At 36.0% G+C, this 18019-nt stretch overlaps 1 protein-coding gene across 6 annotated transcripts in view; it reads right to left on the bottom strand.

The window, feature by feature from the left end:
- Positions 1 to 18019, bottom strand: part of ATM (Serine/Threonine-kinase ATM-like protein) — a 533430-nt gene that overhangs the window by 402914 nt on the left and 112497 nt on the right. For 5 of the 6 annotated variants that reach the window (XM_089417581.1, XM_089417585.1, XM_089417584.1 and 2 more), the window contains exons 15-18: positions 13831 to 13872; positions 13433 to 13503; positions 12999 to 13047; positions 12540 to 12611 (exon numbers count right to left, since the gene is read on the bottom strand). In XM_089417581.1, the coding sequence (XP_089273707.1) occupies positions 12540 to 12611; positions 12999 to 13047; positions 13433 to 13503; positions 13831 to 13872 (234 nt within the window). Of the gene's footprint in view, positions 1 to 12539; positions 12612 to 12998; positions 13048 to 13432; positions 13504 to 13830; positions 13873 to 18019 lie in introns of those variants that run through there. The other variant, XM_089417587.1, reaches the window with a different exon arrangement.

Here is an 18019-nt window from a genome sequence, read left to right as displayed (position 1 = left end):
CTTTTTTCGGGGACATTTGTCCAAAAATAACTGTCATTTTTATTGTGTGTGTTCATATTATTTCTCAGTTTCCAGTTTATTTTCCGCATCGTTTATTTGTGAATAAATTGAAGTGTAAATAATTCGTTATTTTTCCGTAACAAAATAAACTTCATAATAATTTTATCAGTTAGAAGAATAATTTTCAGTTGCTGCATTTCAAGCGAATTTTCACAAACTCTATTTGTATATTTTAGAAAATATATATTTCGCTTGCATATAAAAGCATATGCATATAAAATTTTCTGCCAAGTTTCAGGATGTGCAATGTAGGAATGTAGGAAAGAGTCCCTTATCTTTGAAATACTGGAAATTCAAAAAATAGGTAACAAACAAAGTTTGTATACTCAAAAGTTAAATATTCCAGAAGACTTGGAATATGAAGATCTGCATTGAAGATACAAGAATATATATTAAAATGTATGAATGATAATGTTGTTACAAATGAGAGTAAGGGCCTGCTTATATACCCTAGGCAGGTATCACTTTATGAACAGCCATGTCCTTTAGGGACATACCTCTTCATTAACTAATTACTAATTAATCATTATTTATGACGTTTTCTTAATATTTATATTTACATTATGTATATCTATATTTGATTCATAACATTGCCTTCCTCCTCAAAAAGCTTTGTCCTCAAAGCCTGTTGATGAAAAGGCTTGATCTCTTTTTTTGTTTTGAATTTCTTCTCGTCTCGGAACTGTCATCTTCATTCAATCAAGTTGATATGATCCTCTAAGTGATAAACAAAATTTTTGCACCGAGAAGGGATCAGACCATCCTAAGTTAATCTTTTGTGGAATCTTGCGGTGGCTAGAAACTTGTGATGAATTGTTATCACATGAGTGGATTGTACAAACTTCAGTATTCCTTGAAACATAAGTTTTATGTTCTGAGTGATACTAGTTAGTAGAGCGATTGAAAAGTTTGATTTTGTGATTCGGATGTCGATAAGGAGTTCTTCTGTTTTGACTTTCCCTTATCAGGGGTGTGGCAATTTCCTGATTTACTTTTTGTACCAATGTTGCTGAATTGGATACAAAATCTTCACTTGGAATTTCCATCATTTGAACTGCAACATCTAAATATGTTTTTCCTTCAACTCATTTGTCATTTTCTTGAGTTGTGATATTGATTGGATCGATGTTCGTGTCTTCAATGTGGACTGAAGGCTTTGCCACTTCTTTTGGGATGAATTCTTCTAATTTGTTGTTCAATGATTTCTTATCATTTATAAGTTTCTTAATTTGAGTGAGTAGACTCTGATTATTATTTTTGAGACATAAGGGTTCCTCATTTTCTGAGTCGACTTTACGTTAACATTCGAACTTCTCATCTTTTCAACACTTAACTTGTTCTAATAACCTTTGATTCAAGTCTTTTAAGCGCAAATTTTCTTCTTCTCTCTGATAGAATCTCGTTGAATTTCTTCTCGACACATTCTTTTTCTTCTTCTAATTTTTTCTTTCTTTCCTTGGATTTCTTGACCTTCGCAAGTAATTTTGGGCTATGGTCACTTAGACGCAAAATTTCCTTGTCCTTTTCTATTAATTTTTGTTCCATTTTTTTAAGTTTTTCCTCTCGTTCAGTGATTTGTATCAGTACATCATCTTGACATTCTTCCACATTAAATATTTTTCCACTTGTTGGACAACTTAATTCGCAATTTTTATAAATTCATGGATATTCAATGTATATTATACAAAACAGAGATTTAGTCCAAAATAATGATTGTTGTTTGGAACTCATCTTCTCTGTTTTCCTTGAAGTCCTTTCTCAAATCACTTTTATAATAGTTTTTTTTTTTTTTTTTAAATAAATCATTATTAAACTATATAGTTATAAACTATACAATATAATTATAAACTATATAATTAATTTATATATAGATTGTATATATGAATTTATATAAAACATGCATATATATATTAATGGTAAGTTATGGGTGGAAAGAAGAATTGAATCGGTGGTTGCTACAGGGGATTAATGGATTGGCCGAATAGCGTTGACGAGGGACGATTGTACTGACTGGTGAAAGGTGTGGATGGTTGACTTAGTAGTTGTTTGGTAGCTGGAATAAGTACATCGTGCAATAGGGCACAAGGTACAATGCAATGGAGGAGACGTGGAAGGGTTTTCAGGAATTGTCGACTAGGGGATTTGCCAATGAAGATGTCATTTGGGATAGTGGCACATAGATGTTTGAGGTCAGAGGTGATGGTTTTGACAATGGCAACAGAGAAGCGAGCAGCGACTTCAACACAGTGTGTTGCTGCTCGAGCGACTGTGGTGGCTTGTCTACTAGCAGTGGGTGTAAATCGAGTTGAAGTTGTGTACGATGGCTAGGCAGAGTGCAGGTGGTAGTGGAGATGAGATGTGGTTTTGTGTGGATTTAATAATTTATCACAACCACGAGGAATAACGAACAGGCACTGTGGACATCAGATAGCGGAAGGCAAGTCGACAACAGTTTGCAGAGATGGTGGTGGCGGCGTGGCGGTGTGAACTGCGGTGGCTGTCTCTGGTACAATGGTTACCCTTTTTCTTCCCTTTTATATTATTTTATTTATTAATTTTTTTTAAATAATTATTTTTATACATATAATTTTTTCTTTTTAATATGTTTTTTTTTTCCAAATAATTTTTTTATACTTTTTTAAAACCTTTTTTTAAATATATATAACCTCTTTTTCTCTTCTTTTCCTCTATAATTTTTTTTCCAATTTTTTTTTAACTCTTCTTTTTTCAAGGTTTTTTATTTTTTTAAATGGCCAAAGCCCTGAATCGCAAAACTGGCGAAATGGAGAAACTCCAAACTCTTGTAGCAAAATGCTTCAATGGCAACAAAGTTGAGGACTTTCAACGACCAAGGATCTGGATCAGACTGGCTTTGTGCAGCGGTTGAGTAGCGAGAGGATCAAACAACTCTGATATCAATGTAACGAACAAAGTTCGTATATTCAAAAGTTAAATATTCCAGAAGACTTGGAAAATGAAAATCTCCATTGAAGATACAAGAATATATATTAAAATGTATGAATGATAATATTATTACAAATGAGAGTGAGGGCATGCTTATATACCCTAGGCAGATGTCCCTTTATGAACAGCCATGTCCTTTAGGGACATAACTCTTCATTAACTAATTACTAATTAAACATTATTTATGATGTTTTATTATTATTTATACTTACATTATGTGTATTTATATTTTATTCATAACAAAATATATGAAAATAATAAATGTAAATACAAGTTTGGTTGTGTTATCTCCCAGGCTCTTTCTTAGAGTAATAAGTCCCCTAAACACAAGTTGTGAACCATAAGGGTAGTTTAGACAAACTACCTAGTGTCACCTTGGTAGTATTGTCTTGCTCTCTTTAGGTTATACAAGGTTCTAGTCACGGGGGACATCCCTAAGCAAGCTAAGCTCAAGATGTTGGAGTTTAAAAGGAAAATGGAGCTTAGCTTTAATTCTGATATAGGGTTTTAAATTAGCAATTAAGTTTCAGATCTTAAATCGGATTTCGTTAGACTTTTCCAGAAGTATAAATCAGCAATAAAATAACACTAAAATTAGTAAATTGAACTATGTTTTGCACTAAAAATCATAGATTTGCTTACAGAAACAAGCCAGTTTTAGATGATTATTTGAAATTCAAATGACTTGAAAAATACTGTTCTAACTTCTAAGGGTTTGCTTGATGTAATTTTCAGATTGCCTAAAACATAAAAATAAAATGAATTTTTTGTAGCATTTTGGTTGGTTGGGAGGGAAAATCAGTGCCTTAATCAGATTGGGCTTATCAGGTTAAGTTATCATCTCTAGAGGCATGTTCCTATGAAAGATTAGGGGTTGTTGACAACCTAGGACATGTACAACAGCATCCCTAATATGGATATTAAAGATCACAAATTTTAACTACTAATAGGTCTATGAAAGTTCCAATTTCAAGACCACACAAAGGGTGACCTTTGCATAAACACTTTAGCAAATGCAATAAATCTAGTGATGCTTAACCCATAATGTTTTCCTTCTCATAGCCAACCCAACAAAAAGGTTAAAGAATAGAGTCTATCACATGTAACCTTTTCCAATGTAGCAAGCTATGGCCCTTGAGTCAACTTTGACATCTACAAATCTGCAACATTAGTTTCCAATAATGCTCCAAGAACAAATTTGCCTCACATACAAAGAGATATAGCTATTTCCATAAAGTTTGAACAAGAAATAAGTAGAGTTTTATTCCAAAGCTTCAAATAATTTTCAACAACAGTTACAAATGGAGGAGCTTCTCACTAATAGAGTGCCTTCAAATATGGAAGAGCTTCTCATTAACAGAGTGCCCTCATTAATGGAGAATGTCTACAAACAAGAGTACCAACAAGATGTGATCTTTAAGCTTCTTTCCTTCACCTTAGCTCTGTACCATGTTGAGAAACCAAAAGCAAGTAGATAATGATGATTTCTCTTAACTTGATAATTACTTGTGAATATTTGTTGGCTTCTTATTAATATTATGTTCTCTTCATCAAGCAATTACCAAAAACATAAAGTTCACAAAGAGACAAAGAACACCAAAAATTAGACTCCAAACCAAGGCAAAACCCACAAGGTGGAAAACCCAAAAATCCTCCTTATAGAATCAGATCAAAGTGAGATATCCAAGACCCAAGACTACGACCAAGACTGTCACATAGACCCAAGTCACCCTCCTTCAAATCTCCTCCAACCAAGTCAAAATCAACGAAAGTCAATGCTGGTCAAACCTTGTCAAATATGGTCAAAACACAGAATTTCGAACCTGTAATTTTGCAGAGTTGCCCCAGTTTCTTTGCACATGTGAACAGAAACAAGCCAAAAACCACTAAATTCTCTCTCCTTTGACTTCGCTATTCTTCTTCTTGTACTCGGCACAGAAATCAATGAGTTTGATGATTGGATGAATGAGGTCGAAGTGTCTTCTATTTATAGTTGTCCAAGAGGTCGAATAGATGCCTCTTCTAGATCGACTTGTCCACGTAGGGCTGAGTTGGTCTTGTGGATGACAAATTGACCTTTTGACTCTTTTTGACTCAAGATAAAATAATTTTCTTTTTATTACAAGGAATCCAATTAGGACTTTGACTCGAATACATTTCTTTGACTTGTATTAAATTTTCTTTTGACTCAATAAACCCTACAAGCATCAAGAACATGCATTGACTAGAAATCAAAATAATAATAATGAATATAATAAGTACATCAATGATACATTTGTATTACATTATGAAAAGCGACACTAGTTACATTTTCAACACTTTCTTAGCCACTAAAAACACACTTTTCCAAGTGGTGGACAAGCCCTCTTATGGAAATATCCATCCAAAAACATTGGTTATTGGGGCTACAATTTCTACTTCAGTTGGGGCATCTCAAGTGAAGACGTCCTCCTAGTGAGATAGGATTTCCAATGAACAGATTCAAGGCTAAGATAGTGGGATAGTTCCACCCCCAACTCCTCACTCTTTAGTCCCTAAAGGGAAAGATTGACAAATGAAGGGTGGTGACAATGACCTACAAACTGGTAAGGTAAGAAATCGAGGTAAAACTCACTCTTCAACCTCCAAGTTATTTCAAAAAAATCTAAAGCAATTATTTTCAATTTATTTGTACTTTTATTTTTATTTTACAAGCTTGCTAAGATTTTCCAATCTTTCTAGCCAGTAAAATCTAGTGATGATAATATCAGCGAGATATCGCCGAATATCGGAAATATTGCGATATCTTGGCTCGCGATGTACTTTTGAAGACATTCCAAAAACAACATTTAGAACTCATGAGGGTCATTATGAATTTTTGGTCATGCCTTTTGGCCTTACCAATGCACCTTCTACATTTCAAGGTTTAATGAATTCCATTTTCAAACCCTTCATTAGAAAATTTGTGTTAGTATTTTTTGATGATATACTATTCTACAGCAAGTCTTCATATCATGTTCAACATGTTGACAGGCTGCTCAAACTATTGGAGGAGAATCAATTATATGCAAAAAGCTCCAAATGTTTCTTTGGAGTACAAGAGGTGAAATATTTGAGTACTCAGTTAGATAATAGCTCATCTTATGATCCATTGTCCATCACATCATCTTTAAAAGAAAATTCTAAGGGTCAAGCAGTGGAATATCACATCGAGCATCAACAACAAGTTCTCAAACTCTTCAAGGATAACCTCACTGTGGTGCAGAATAGAATGAAACAACAGGCAGATCAACAACGTAGTGAAAGAAGTTTTGATGTAGGTGACTAGGTATTTCTACAACTACAACCATACAAACAAATGTCGCTCAAGCAAGCTAAGAAGGATAATAAGTTATCGCCAAAGTATTATGGTCCGTACAAGGTGTTACAAAAGATTGGTACTATGGCATACAAATTGGAGCTTCCGGCATCTTCTCGAGTGCACCTAGTTTTCCATGTTTCATGCTTAAAGAAGGTTATAGGTGAGAAGATCCCAGTTCAAACAATATTTCCAAAACTTGACGAGGAAGGAAAAATCATATTGGAACCTGAAGCAGTCACTAAAACAAGAAATCGACAGCTACGAAATCAATCAATTTCAGAGTATCTCATCATGTGGAAGAACTTACCGTTGAAGATTCCACATGGGAGGGTGAGAATTTTATACAGAAGCATCCAGAACTAGTCAAGCGTTGAGGACAACACTTTTTGAAGGAGAGGGGTTGTTAGGTCCCTATACTACTAGTGTAACCCCTTATTGTTATTAGTGCAACCCCCTTATTGTGTGCCCATATAGTCCCCATGTTGCTATTATTATGCCCCATAGAAGCCCACTATTGTTATTGTTGTGCCCCTACAATATTATTGTTAGTAAGCTCTAATTCATCATTCTACATGCTTTTGTTGACATATATGCATCAAAATATAAAAAATATAAAAATATATATTTTATATAAAAAATCACTCCCGGAATCGCTCCCAAACTAGGAGCTTCTAAAAATGTCGCCCCCGCTCGTGCTCCCGGTCCTGCTCCCACTTCCGCTCCCCTTTTTCGCTTCCGCTCCGAGACAAGGATACTTTCATATAAGCTTGTACAGTCTATATACAACAGGATTTCCAAGTGCTTGGTTTAATTGAGACAACACTTTGTAAACCCAATAACCAATGGAGGATTGGACAAATGTGTTTTCTGTATCTTCAAAATTCTTTACATAAAACTCCTTAGTATTGCAAACATAAATGACAATATCATGTCCGCTTGTAATGTAATTCTCCCTGTAAAAATCGCGCTCAACAAGGAGGGGCATGCGCAGCGGATGTTCTTGAAAAGTGAGCAAAATGTCACCTCGCATATTACAGACATGAAGCCTTCGGGTTGTGGTCTAGATAGTAAGGCTCCACCATTGCTTCAAAATTTGTTGTTACTACTCCAGGGTTGTCACGGGATATAGCACGCAGTTGAATTCTCTGTCGAATTTGCAGCACGCATATTCTATTTTCGCCACACAGTGTAGCGAACTGTAGCCAATATTCAGGGTGGAGATACACAGTAACTTTCTTGGACAATTCTCCATTTTGTTGGGAATAAATTTTGAACAAAATTATGTTCATAGCATGTGGGTGCATTTTGTCAAAATACAGGAGTAGGTACACATTTCCTAGACTTTGAAAATTCCATTCTATTTTTCTTTCAACTTGTATGGTAGATATTTCATTGTGTTCTTTCAAATCAAAAAATTTCAACACTCTCTGTGCTCGATTAAAAATCAGGTACCTGGAATTTGCAATATCCAAATCCCAAACAATCATGTTGCCTTCTTCTGGATAAATATGGGTATTCGTTACTTTGTCCTGCTTTTATAGATGTTATTTCTATGCTTAGAATCTTGAGATGTGCCGACAATTCATGACAACCAACAATTATGAGTGAATTATTATTAGAATTGTAGTAGACAAATCCAATTTCCATTGGATAACTCAATATTATATGTTTACCGTAATCGTCTGTCAGGGGAGAGAATTTTTCCTGTCGTCGTTTGAGTGGTATGAGAAAGGTATTGTGAAACCCAACATTGAAAAAATCGCATATTAAGTCATCTGCTATGACCAAGTCTGTTGCCCTTTCGCTTACAGGCAACGATTTTCTTTTTGCACGCATCTGTCTTTTCTTTGCTACAGGTATCACTGGAATGACAGTGGTCCCTTTAAATAAGAGAAAATCCTGATTGCAGTTAAGCAATATTGGCCTGGAAATGCAAAAGACGGAAGCTCCTAGTGCAAGGCCATGTTTTGTTTTGTGTTTTATGATTTTGAGTTTTTGAAATATAAGAGATTGCTCTCCATTTTCAACTTGTTGTACTACAGTGATGTGAATAAATCCTAGTGACAGAAGCTATTGTTTTCCATAACGAAAAATAAGTGCAAGTGCATTGAAGAAGTTACTGGTAAGGTTTTATTACAGGGCATTGATGTGACCAAGCCAATCAATTTGAAAGAAACACAGGGCAATTTCAAACTTCATATAGAAGAAGGAGCATTCACAGATTGTTGTAATGTTGGCAAAAAAGGAACAGGAAAGACCACCTTCATGCACGTGTTGGCTGAATTATTGAAACCAGATACAATTGAGAAATTAGAGGTCATGAATTGCAGAGAGTAGTGATATGCTTATGTCTTGACAGGTCTGTAGACATTTAACTCATTGATGAACCAAGTGCATACTTAGATTCTGAACAGCTTATTGTGGCAGCAAAGGTCATAAATTGATTTATTTTTCCTTAGTTGCATGAAACAGGGAAACGGGTACGAGTTTCCCAAACGGGCACGGGTACAAAACGTGACCCCCCCAAATTTTAGAAACGGGGAAACGCAATATATATATATATATATTAGGACATTTAAGAAATATGTGCAATCATAAAGCATATATGATACATTCTAATTTATTACATTATGATTAAATTGTCAATTGTCAATGCATAAACTATAAGTCTCTAAACTTACATCACATTTACTCGAATTATCACATAATGCAAATAGCAATATTCAAAATCAGCCACGAGAAATTTCTAATTTCTTGTCTCGTACTTGATTGGGAGTCTCCTCCTACATAGTCGAACGACCTTAGTGCTCTTGATTAAATACAAGTTCCATACCCTAGTACCCTATGTGCTCTTGATTATTGGGAATCTCCCCTGCATAGAGGGCTTGGTTTTCTTGATTAAATACAAGTTCCATACCCTAGTACATGACAAAATCCGATGGAAACATTGCAATCCCCCCAATCCTGAAATCTTGAAAAACAGATAAGTTTGCTGGATTTTGAGTGAGATCTCAAATTCTACTTTCTCCATATGAAATCCAATGAGGGCAAAACCACTCTCAAACATCCTGAGTCATTTCATGGTAATGTTAAAAATTTAAGTAAAAGGATGAAAATGAAACTGTACCATGAATTGCATATCAACACTAGGGCCATAGGCTTGAACATTAGGCTGTCCCACTCAAAAAAATCATCATTTTTATAACTTGAGAGGCATCTAGAAGATATTTTAGTCGCCCAAAAAAAATTGGGAGAAAAAAATTTAAAAAAATACAAGACAGAGTCAAGTTACAAGAGGAAACTCCACCGTACGGCCTGGAAACGCATTTCCAGTCGTACTGGCCACGTTTCCTCCTCGAGAAACGGGCCAGTACGGCCGGAAACGAGTCTCCAAGCCGTACAGTACGAGTTTCTTTGTTTCCGTTTCGTTTCCGGCAGGAAATGGACCCTTCTCCAACGTTTCCTGCAACCTAGTATTTTTCATACCGAGAAGACAGTTCTTGTTGTTGAGTGCAAGATTTTATAATGGCAACATATCTGGTAGGCAGGGTTATAGTATATGATGTGAAAACTTCAGTGGAGTGTACTTCCCATGTTCCGCAGGGTTTACAAATAGTCTACAAACAAAGATATGGATAGACCAAAACTCCTCCAAAGCAGGAACTACTGAACTAACGAAAAGCTAATATATTCGGGTGTCAAACTATAAAAAATAAAATCATCTTCATGAATATTATTAGCAATCTGTTCCAGATTTAAAGCAGAAATATTAGCAGTTTATCCAAATTAAATCCAACATTTTCAGGGCATCAAACTCAGCATTTGGAGAGCATGTAGATATCATCAGATGTAAGAGGCAGGGAGGATTTGGAAGCAACAAGGTTGTGTGAAGCCCAATGGGCTTTTATATCTTTAATTTTTTCAGATCCAAAGGGGTTTCTCGAGAATTCGTGGCTTGGATGAAATAGAGCCCAGTTTCTTTATCATTTGTGTTAAGCTTTCTTTCTTTTTCACACCTATTCTAGCTCAGTTTTTGTGATTCTGTAGATCAGTTCCAGTTGCTCAGTGATTAATAAAGGACAACATTGAGTTTCAAGTCTGTCTTTGTAATTTCTATGTGGAGTATTTATGCATTTTCAGGATACAGTGGAAGAATTTCTTTAAAGACTCTTTCCTGTAGCTACAAAGTATCTGTCAAACTATTCCTATAATTGCACATGTACATGCTATGATAGTGAATTCATCCTCTATGTCAGTTTCATGGTCTTTATTCTGCTGGATTCATTAATTTAATGCCCAGCAAACCCATATTCTTCATCACAAGACAACAGTGACTTCCTTGCTCACTGTTTGTGTTTGCAATTTATTGTTTTTTTCATTTCTTCCACCTTTCAACAATAAACTATTGTGCTCTATCCTTCAAGACTCCATTATGCCCAATGGATTCTCCTTTGATTATCTGAGATTTGCACTATTTTTATCCCAGCTCTCTGCTATTTTGATTCTCAACCCATTCCACTATTTTTATCATCTAAACCTGGCCTTTGTGCTGAATATTTTAGCTGTTGTTCTGTAATTTGGCTTGTCGTTAACCTCCAAATCTGTTTTGTAAGTGACTTTACGCAGATTTCCAGATTTGAGAGTTATATAAATATCAATCCAAGAAGATAGATGTTCAAACTTTAAGCAAGACATCTTGAATTATGATCTAGGGTTTTATGATATACAATGAAACAGTAACCCAATTCATTTTCAATCACGTCCACAATAAGTAAACCAACATAAAACAGAACGAACTTGAATCACAAATTAGATTCTCCTTGGGGTTTATCAAAAATGGCTTACAATTTACCAAACAAAACTTTAAGTCTAAGATAATCGAGTAATACAACAGAAAGATGATTTCACAACTTGAAAAGGAGATAAGACTTGACAAAGCCTTCTAGTATAAGACTTGACCCTAAATTCCTATCTTTATCCTTTGGTGGAAATCATTATAGAACCCTTTGGGGGCACTTAAGTTGATTGGGTTATTTGATCTCTCAAATATACTAGGGAAGCCTCCCTTGTGTTGTATATTGCCCATTACTAAAACTAGGGGAGTAGTTGCTGTGGTAACAGTGGTGACACTCCCATTGTTGTGGTTGTCAATGTCACCTAATGAGGCTTTGCACTAAGGTGCTAGATTTCACGGTAATAGTGAGAACACAGGTGCCTAATAAGCACGAAATCACATTGAAGCCACAAGCTTCACCAAATCAAGAGGAAAATCAAAATCAAAATCAAATCCACATGTTTCCCGTTCTAGGTGTAGTTAGAACGTTCCACTTTGGGTGTTGTAACCAAATTCAATATTATAAAGTGTAATTTATACAACTATGTATATTGTGCTTTTTGTATTTTTATGTTATTTTAGATTGACACTCAGAAAAAGAGCGTCTAAAGTAACACCATCCTGATTCTAAGGCATTGTATCAGCCAACCTTGCATTCTTACACATCTGCCTTGTAGAAGGTTCCAGATTCAGCTCTTATTAAAGATGGAATGTACAAAGCACATCTTGCAATTAGCTGGGCACAATGGGTACACCATAACTGGAAGTTAGGGTACCAACCATGTAACTAAGACCACAAATGCAAATTTACCTTGACCTGGAGCAATTCATTACTAAAACTGTTGTATAAACTAATATCCTAACATGGACATGTTGAATTGTGGTCTTTTCAAACCGGGAAAACATAATTTATCTTTTTTTAGAAAACATATTCAATATAAATAAATCCATTCTTCTTCAACTCTAGTTACCTAATTGACCAGCAAAAAGCTGCTATGTCCTTTACAGCTGAATCCAATGGCCAGATTATGAGAACCATGTTTCTCTAGCATCCAGTAATTGCTCAAAGTAAGATGTAAACATTTAATTTGTAATGAACTTGCACAACTTAAACAAGGCTGGTACTACTCACTTTCTAATGTGTTAAACAGTTCAAATGGAATGGTGAATGTCATCATATTGACCAACTTGCTTCATATCCCAAAGTATAATCAAATTGAAAAGAAATTCAACTAGTGAAGTTGAGCACCATATGTTTCTTTCTATGTATAATTCTTTCCTACAACTGCATTGCCAAATTTAAAAGTTCCTCTTTTCTTGGCCACTAAAAAGGGAACATACCAAAGGGTCCAAAACTTTCAAAATCCCCTTTAAAATCTTTCTTCGTAATTGTAGAACATCTCCATGAACAACCTGCAGACAAATTAATCACGATTAATACATTAAAAACTTGAAATGAGTTGAAAATGTATTTATTCACCAAGTATTATTTTAAAAAATTGGGAGATTATTGTAAGTTCTTTAAACTTGGCTCACATAACGGAGCAATTCAACCAAAAACAGTCTAAATTGCTTATACACCATAACAAGGAGATGGAAAATGGTATTCAGCTTTCTGCTTTACCCTCTCCTAGGTAAATGTGTGCTCTATGAAGTGGGGGACTCTCCATTATGAAAGAAAAACAATGTACTGATTTACTTAACATGAAACATTTTTCTAGATATTTGAGGTCAACATAAATAAAGAAAAGAAAAGCAGAGAGTTATGAAAATAGCGATAGAAAAGACGGGCAATTTTACCTGACAGCCGGAATTGGAGAAGAAAGAAGCAATGAAAAACAGCGTGGACCTGTCGTTCATTTAAAGAATATGAGATCTGTATTATGCTCAATTAACAACAACAAAACCTGCTTTGCAATATGTAGCAGATAATGGGTTTTACTTGAGTCTTGAAAGAAAATGAAGGCATAATTTATTCTTTTCTAGTCGTTGCACTTTCCTCTCTTACTCTTATAATTCATTCTGCGACTACTCATTCTATGTTTCCATAATGAACCACGCTATTTGCCAAGAGCTTAGCAAAGAACTCCAACAAAATGCATTTTTGTATATACAGGACAAAATGAATTATAGTCATGTGAAGCTATTACATAAAGTCAAATATGGAACCTTTATCAAAACATAATATAGAGAAAATAAAAATATCAACTTTGCAAATAAAATACAGGACATACCCTGAAGGCACTTCTGAAAATACACGAAATTCCCAAAAGTCTTGAGGCACACCAAACACAGGTAACAGATTCTGAAAAAAAACAAGTACAATCATGAATTTAGCCAAGGATATAAGTATCATAAAGTTAAAACTCAACTACCTTCAACCGATAGCTCTGATTGTGCTAAAACTGGCCAAATGAGAAAGGATCTTTCTATATATATTCATACAATATATTTTTCAAGCCTGCTGCACACAAGTTACTCAGGTGAAACAGCTTAATTGCATCAATATCCATGCCTCACCAAAGGAGTGATGTTCGTTACTGTCATTGATTGTATTCCCAAAACCTTTATGCTGTTCGAAGAGAGCTTGCACTCAATCGTAAAAGCAATAGTGACAGTTTAGAATCATTACCTCGGATATCAACTGACCAAGAAGCTTGAACGTAGCCTCCACCTGTTCATACATAACTTAAAGGTGTATATGAAAGTAGGACTTAATATAGAAATGCGCCAAAAAATGAGATAAGGATAAAATACCAGTACCATATATACAAAAGACAATTAAGAACAAATCAGAGTGGTTGTCTATTTCAGAATTAAACATAGAAATAAAAAAGAAGAAAAGTGAAGACAACTAGTTTATTTCCCCCAAATCCAACTGTACTACAACTTCATTATGAATAGTAATACTGCTTGACATAGATAATAGAATCTTTATTCAGTCCACATGTTATCAAAAGCAATCGAATAGACTTGCAAGTTGATGCGTGCTATTCTAGCTTTCACGCTACATAGGAAAAGAAACAACTGAAAAGGATCTATAATTTTATCTGAGAAAAAACACAGAAGCTAAGAAACAAGAACATCTAGAAATACAAAGAGATATTGGTTGAACTTGAACCTGCAAAAAAGGTCTCCAGATAAAAGGTCCTCAATGAATGAAATATTCGATTGACAATAATGAAATATGCATTTGATAGCAACAGTGAAGTGCCACTTGACAAAACTTCTTCGAAAAAGGCATCATCTTCTAAGATGTGTTCGACACAGAATTTTTAAAATGGAAAGAGCATGTATATGTCCAATCATAATAGCATTAACATCACAGGAACACATAATCATCAACATTCCTATTTAGCAGAATAAAACATTTAACACTAATAGAATGTCCAGCTCTAATGATATCCCCATTAACAGAATGCTAACATGGACAAAAATAGGTACAAAAACATAGTTCCATTATCCAACGAGTATGCCATCATCAACATATGCCAGGTATACATCAAATCAAATTAATAGAATTAATGACCATTATCCATAACTAAAAGCAGAGATATATTGAAAAACAGAAATATATATCTATTCTAATAAGCAGTGTATCCATCACAAGATTAATAAGAGTCCACAGACAAAGTACAGACCAATATATTATGGGGACAATGGTAGTCTGATGGGTCTCCAAATAGCCATAGTGCCTGTCTCTGATCCTACGTTGAGCGCTTCGACGGTGGTGGTATCCCTCCCATGTCTCAAGGGGTGAAACCATCCTCATATGGGCTCTAGATCAGCTTCTATCTCTCATTAAGTGCTAAGGCCGGCTAGGGGCATGTTGGGTCCAGGTGCATCATCCCGAAAGTCATCAAATGTAGGGCAAGGTGCCAAAATGTTGTGGGTGTTGGAGGTTGCCCAAGGGTATGTATGATGCTCTACTATTGCTTGGAGTCCCATGGCTCTCAACACCTGCCTGGAATCCTGGTACCAGTTAAGGTGGCCAGGTCTCGATTGTAGAACCACCTAACGACCACATCACAAACTATAGTGAAAGCAACAAATAATCACGTACAATAATCATTTTTGAATCTAAGTGACCAAGCCTATTTGACACTTCAAACAACACTTCCTTTCCAAATTAGGGCTTTGAACTCGCAATGTTGTTACCTCCTAGGTAGGAGTGGCTAAAGGGCATCCCTATTAGGTGTTTCCAACCCCCAACCGAAAGTGACATTTCCTCAATCCACCTTTCAATCAAAAGGTTTTTGATTCCTGGTAGCATCAGATGTTCTCCAAGCCTCAAAATTTGCAGGGACGCTTGGACACATGTATTCCACAATACCCAGAAATCGTTTTGGGAAATTCCACCAAGAAACAGTTTTATTAAAATAATTAATTTTTTTAATGGAGACCTAAGTCTAAACTTAGGAAATTAAAATAATTAAAGGGTATTAATCTAACTATGGGTGAAACTTCTAGAAGAGGACGAGGATCAAGCCAAAATGATCTAAGCCATTGATTAGGATCTAATCTGGGCCGTTGGTTCTCAACAGAGAGATTATAAGAGGGGGCTTGAGGGGCATTTGGAAAATACCTCGAGTGGAGATCAGAAGATCAAATTTCTGAAGCACAGCAATTGTCGAGAAGAGAATTCGAAGTGATCTTTTACAGTGAGGGACAGGGATAGTTCCGGTTGGAGATTTCTCCTGATTTGGGAATACTTGGCAAAGGAGGTAGAGAGAGATCCGAGAGAGGCAGCGTTGAGACTAAGTGGGCCCGCATAGGCTGACGTAGAGGCAGCGCAAAGCCTTGAGGAGGTCCGTATTTTTGCTGCAGGGATCGATTTCTGAAGCCAGAAGCCGGGGTGTGAGACCGGGAGGTGGAAATCGAAGTTATTGGGAGGCAAACCGATCAGCAGAGGGAGTGACGTTGTCCCTAGAAATTGTGACGCTGGGCTGATGCTGTGATTACGCAAAGGCAGCAAGGGGCAAGCCATTATGTGGCTAGATCAGTCGAGATCGCCTGTGATAGTGTGAGGTACTTCTCACCATTCTTTTGTCAGTGATATTCTCTATACTAGATAGCCAGCGAGGCATCCAGAGACTGTATTCAGAAAATACTACATAATAATAAAACCCTCAGTTGTTGCACCGGTTTTCCCTATACTACTAGTGTAACCCCTTATTGTTATTAGTGCAACCTCCTTATTGTATTATTGTGCCCATATAAACCCATATTGTCATTATTATGCCCCATAGAAGAACACTATTATTATCGTTGTACCCCTACAATATTATTGTTATGTAGGCTCTAATTCGTTATTCTACATACTTTTGTTGACATATATGCATCAAAATATATATATATATATATATATATATATATATATATATATAAAAAATCACTCCCAAATCGCTCCCAAACTGAGAGCTTCTGAAAATGTTGCCCCGGCACCTGACCTGCCTCAAAATTTGCAGGAATGCTTGGACACATGTATTCCACAATACCCAGAAATCGTTTTGGGAAATTCCACCCAAAGACAGTTTTATTAAAATAATTAATTATTTTTAATGGAGGCCTAAGTCTAAACTTAGGAAATTAAAATAATTAAAGGGTATTAATCTAACTGTGGGTGAAACTTCTAGAAGAAGACAAGGATCAAGCCAAAATAATCTAAGCCATTGATTAGGATCTAATCTGGGCCGTTGGTTCTCAACAGAAGAATTATAAGAGGGGGCTTGAGGGGCAATTGGAAAATACAGCAAGTGGTGATCAAAAGATCGAATTTCTGAAGCATAGCAGTTGCCAGGAAGAGAATTCGAAGTGATCTTTTGCAGTGAGGGGCAGGGATAGTTCCGGTTGGATATTTCCCATGATCCGGGAATACTTGGCAAAGGAAGCAGAGAGAGACCCGGGAGAGGCAGCGCTGAGACTAAGTGGGCCAGCATGCCTTGAGGAGGTTCGTATTTTCGCTGGAAGAATCGATTTCTGAAGCCAGAAGTCGGGGTGTGAGACTGGGAAGTGGAAATCGAAAGTTCCTGGGAGGCAAATTGATCAGCAGAGGGAGTGACAATGTCCCTAGACATTGTGACACTGGGCTGACGCAGTGACTATGCAGAGGTTGCAAGGGGGCAAGCCATTATGTGGCTAGATCAATCGCGATCGCCTATGATACTGTGAGGTACTTCTCACTATTCTTTTGTCAGTGATATTCTTTGTACTAGATAGCCAGCAAGGCATCCAGAGATTGTGTTCAGAAACTACTACATAATAATAAAACCCTCAGTTGCTGCATCGGTTTTCCGGCATTGGGCTTTTCCGGGGACGTTTGTCCTAAAATAACTGTGTAGATGTGTGTGATGTTTATTTCTCTCTTGTGTTGTATTTATTTTTCGCAGTTTTTATTTCTGTAGGTTGCAGTGTATTTAATTCAATATTTGTCGTAGCACACAACAAGTAAATTGGTTAATCAAATTAACAATTAGAAGAATTAACATCAGTTGCTGCAGTAGGAATCGAGTAACCAATTTCTCACATAGATGTCATGTGAATAGTGATTGTAATGGAGCAGAGAAGACTTCATGGCCAAAAGCCATGGTCAGAGGGACCAGCATGATAGGGATCCACATCCTAAGTGTATAGACGTGAGGAGGGAGCAATCGTGTATGCATGAGTTACCAACCCAACCTTTGTCTTTCTACCACTCTTGTATGTCTTTTACTTTTTCTTGATTTTTCTTTGTATTATTGCTCGTAGCTCAAAGGGTTAGAGCTTGCTTTGTATGATATATAGCAGTTGTATTATCCCTTAATAATGAGGCGGTTCATTGA

The sequence above is a fragment of the Pinus tabuliformis genome, chromosome 3_2 (genome assembly GCF_031772625.1).
Source record: "Pinus tabuliformis cultivar Carrire ecotype Pingquan chromosome 3_2, CPIR1, whole genome shotgun sequence".
NCBI lineage: Eukaryota > Viridiplantae > Streptophyta > Pinopsida > Pinales > Pinaceae > Pinus > Pinus tabuliformis.
The sequence above is the reverse complement of the archived record's forward strand: the minus strand, read 5'-3'. Positions and strand labels throughout refer to the sequence as shown.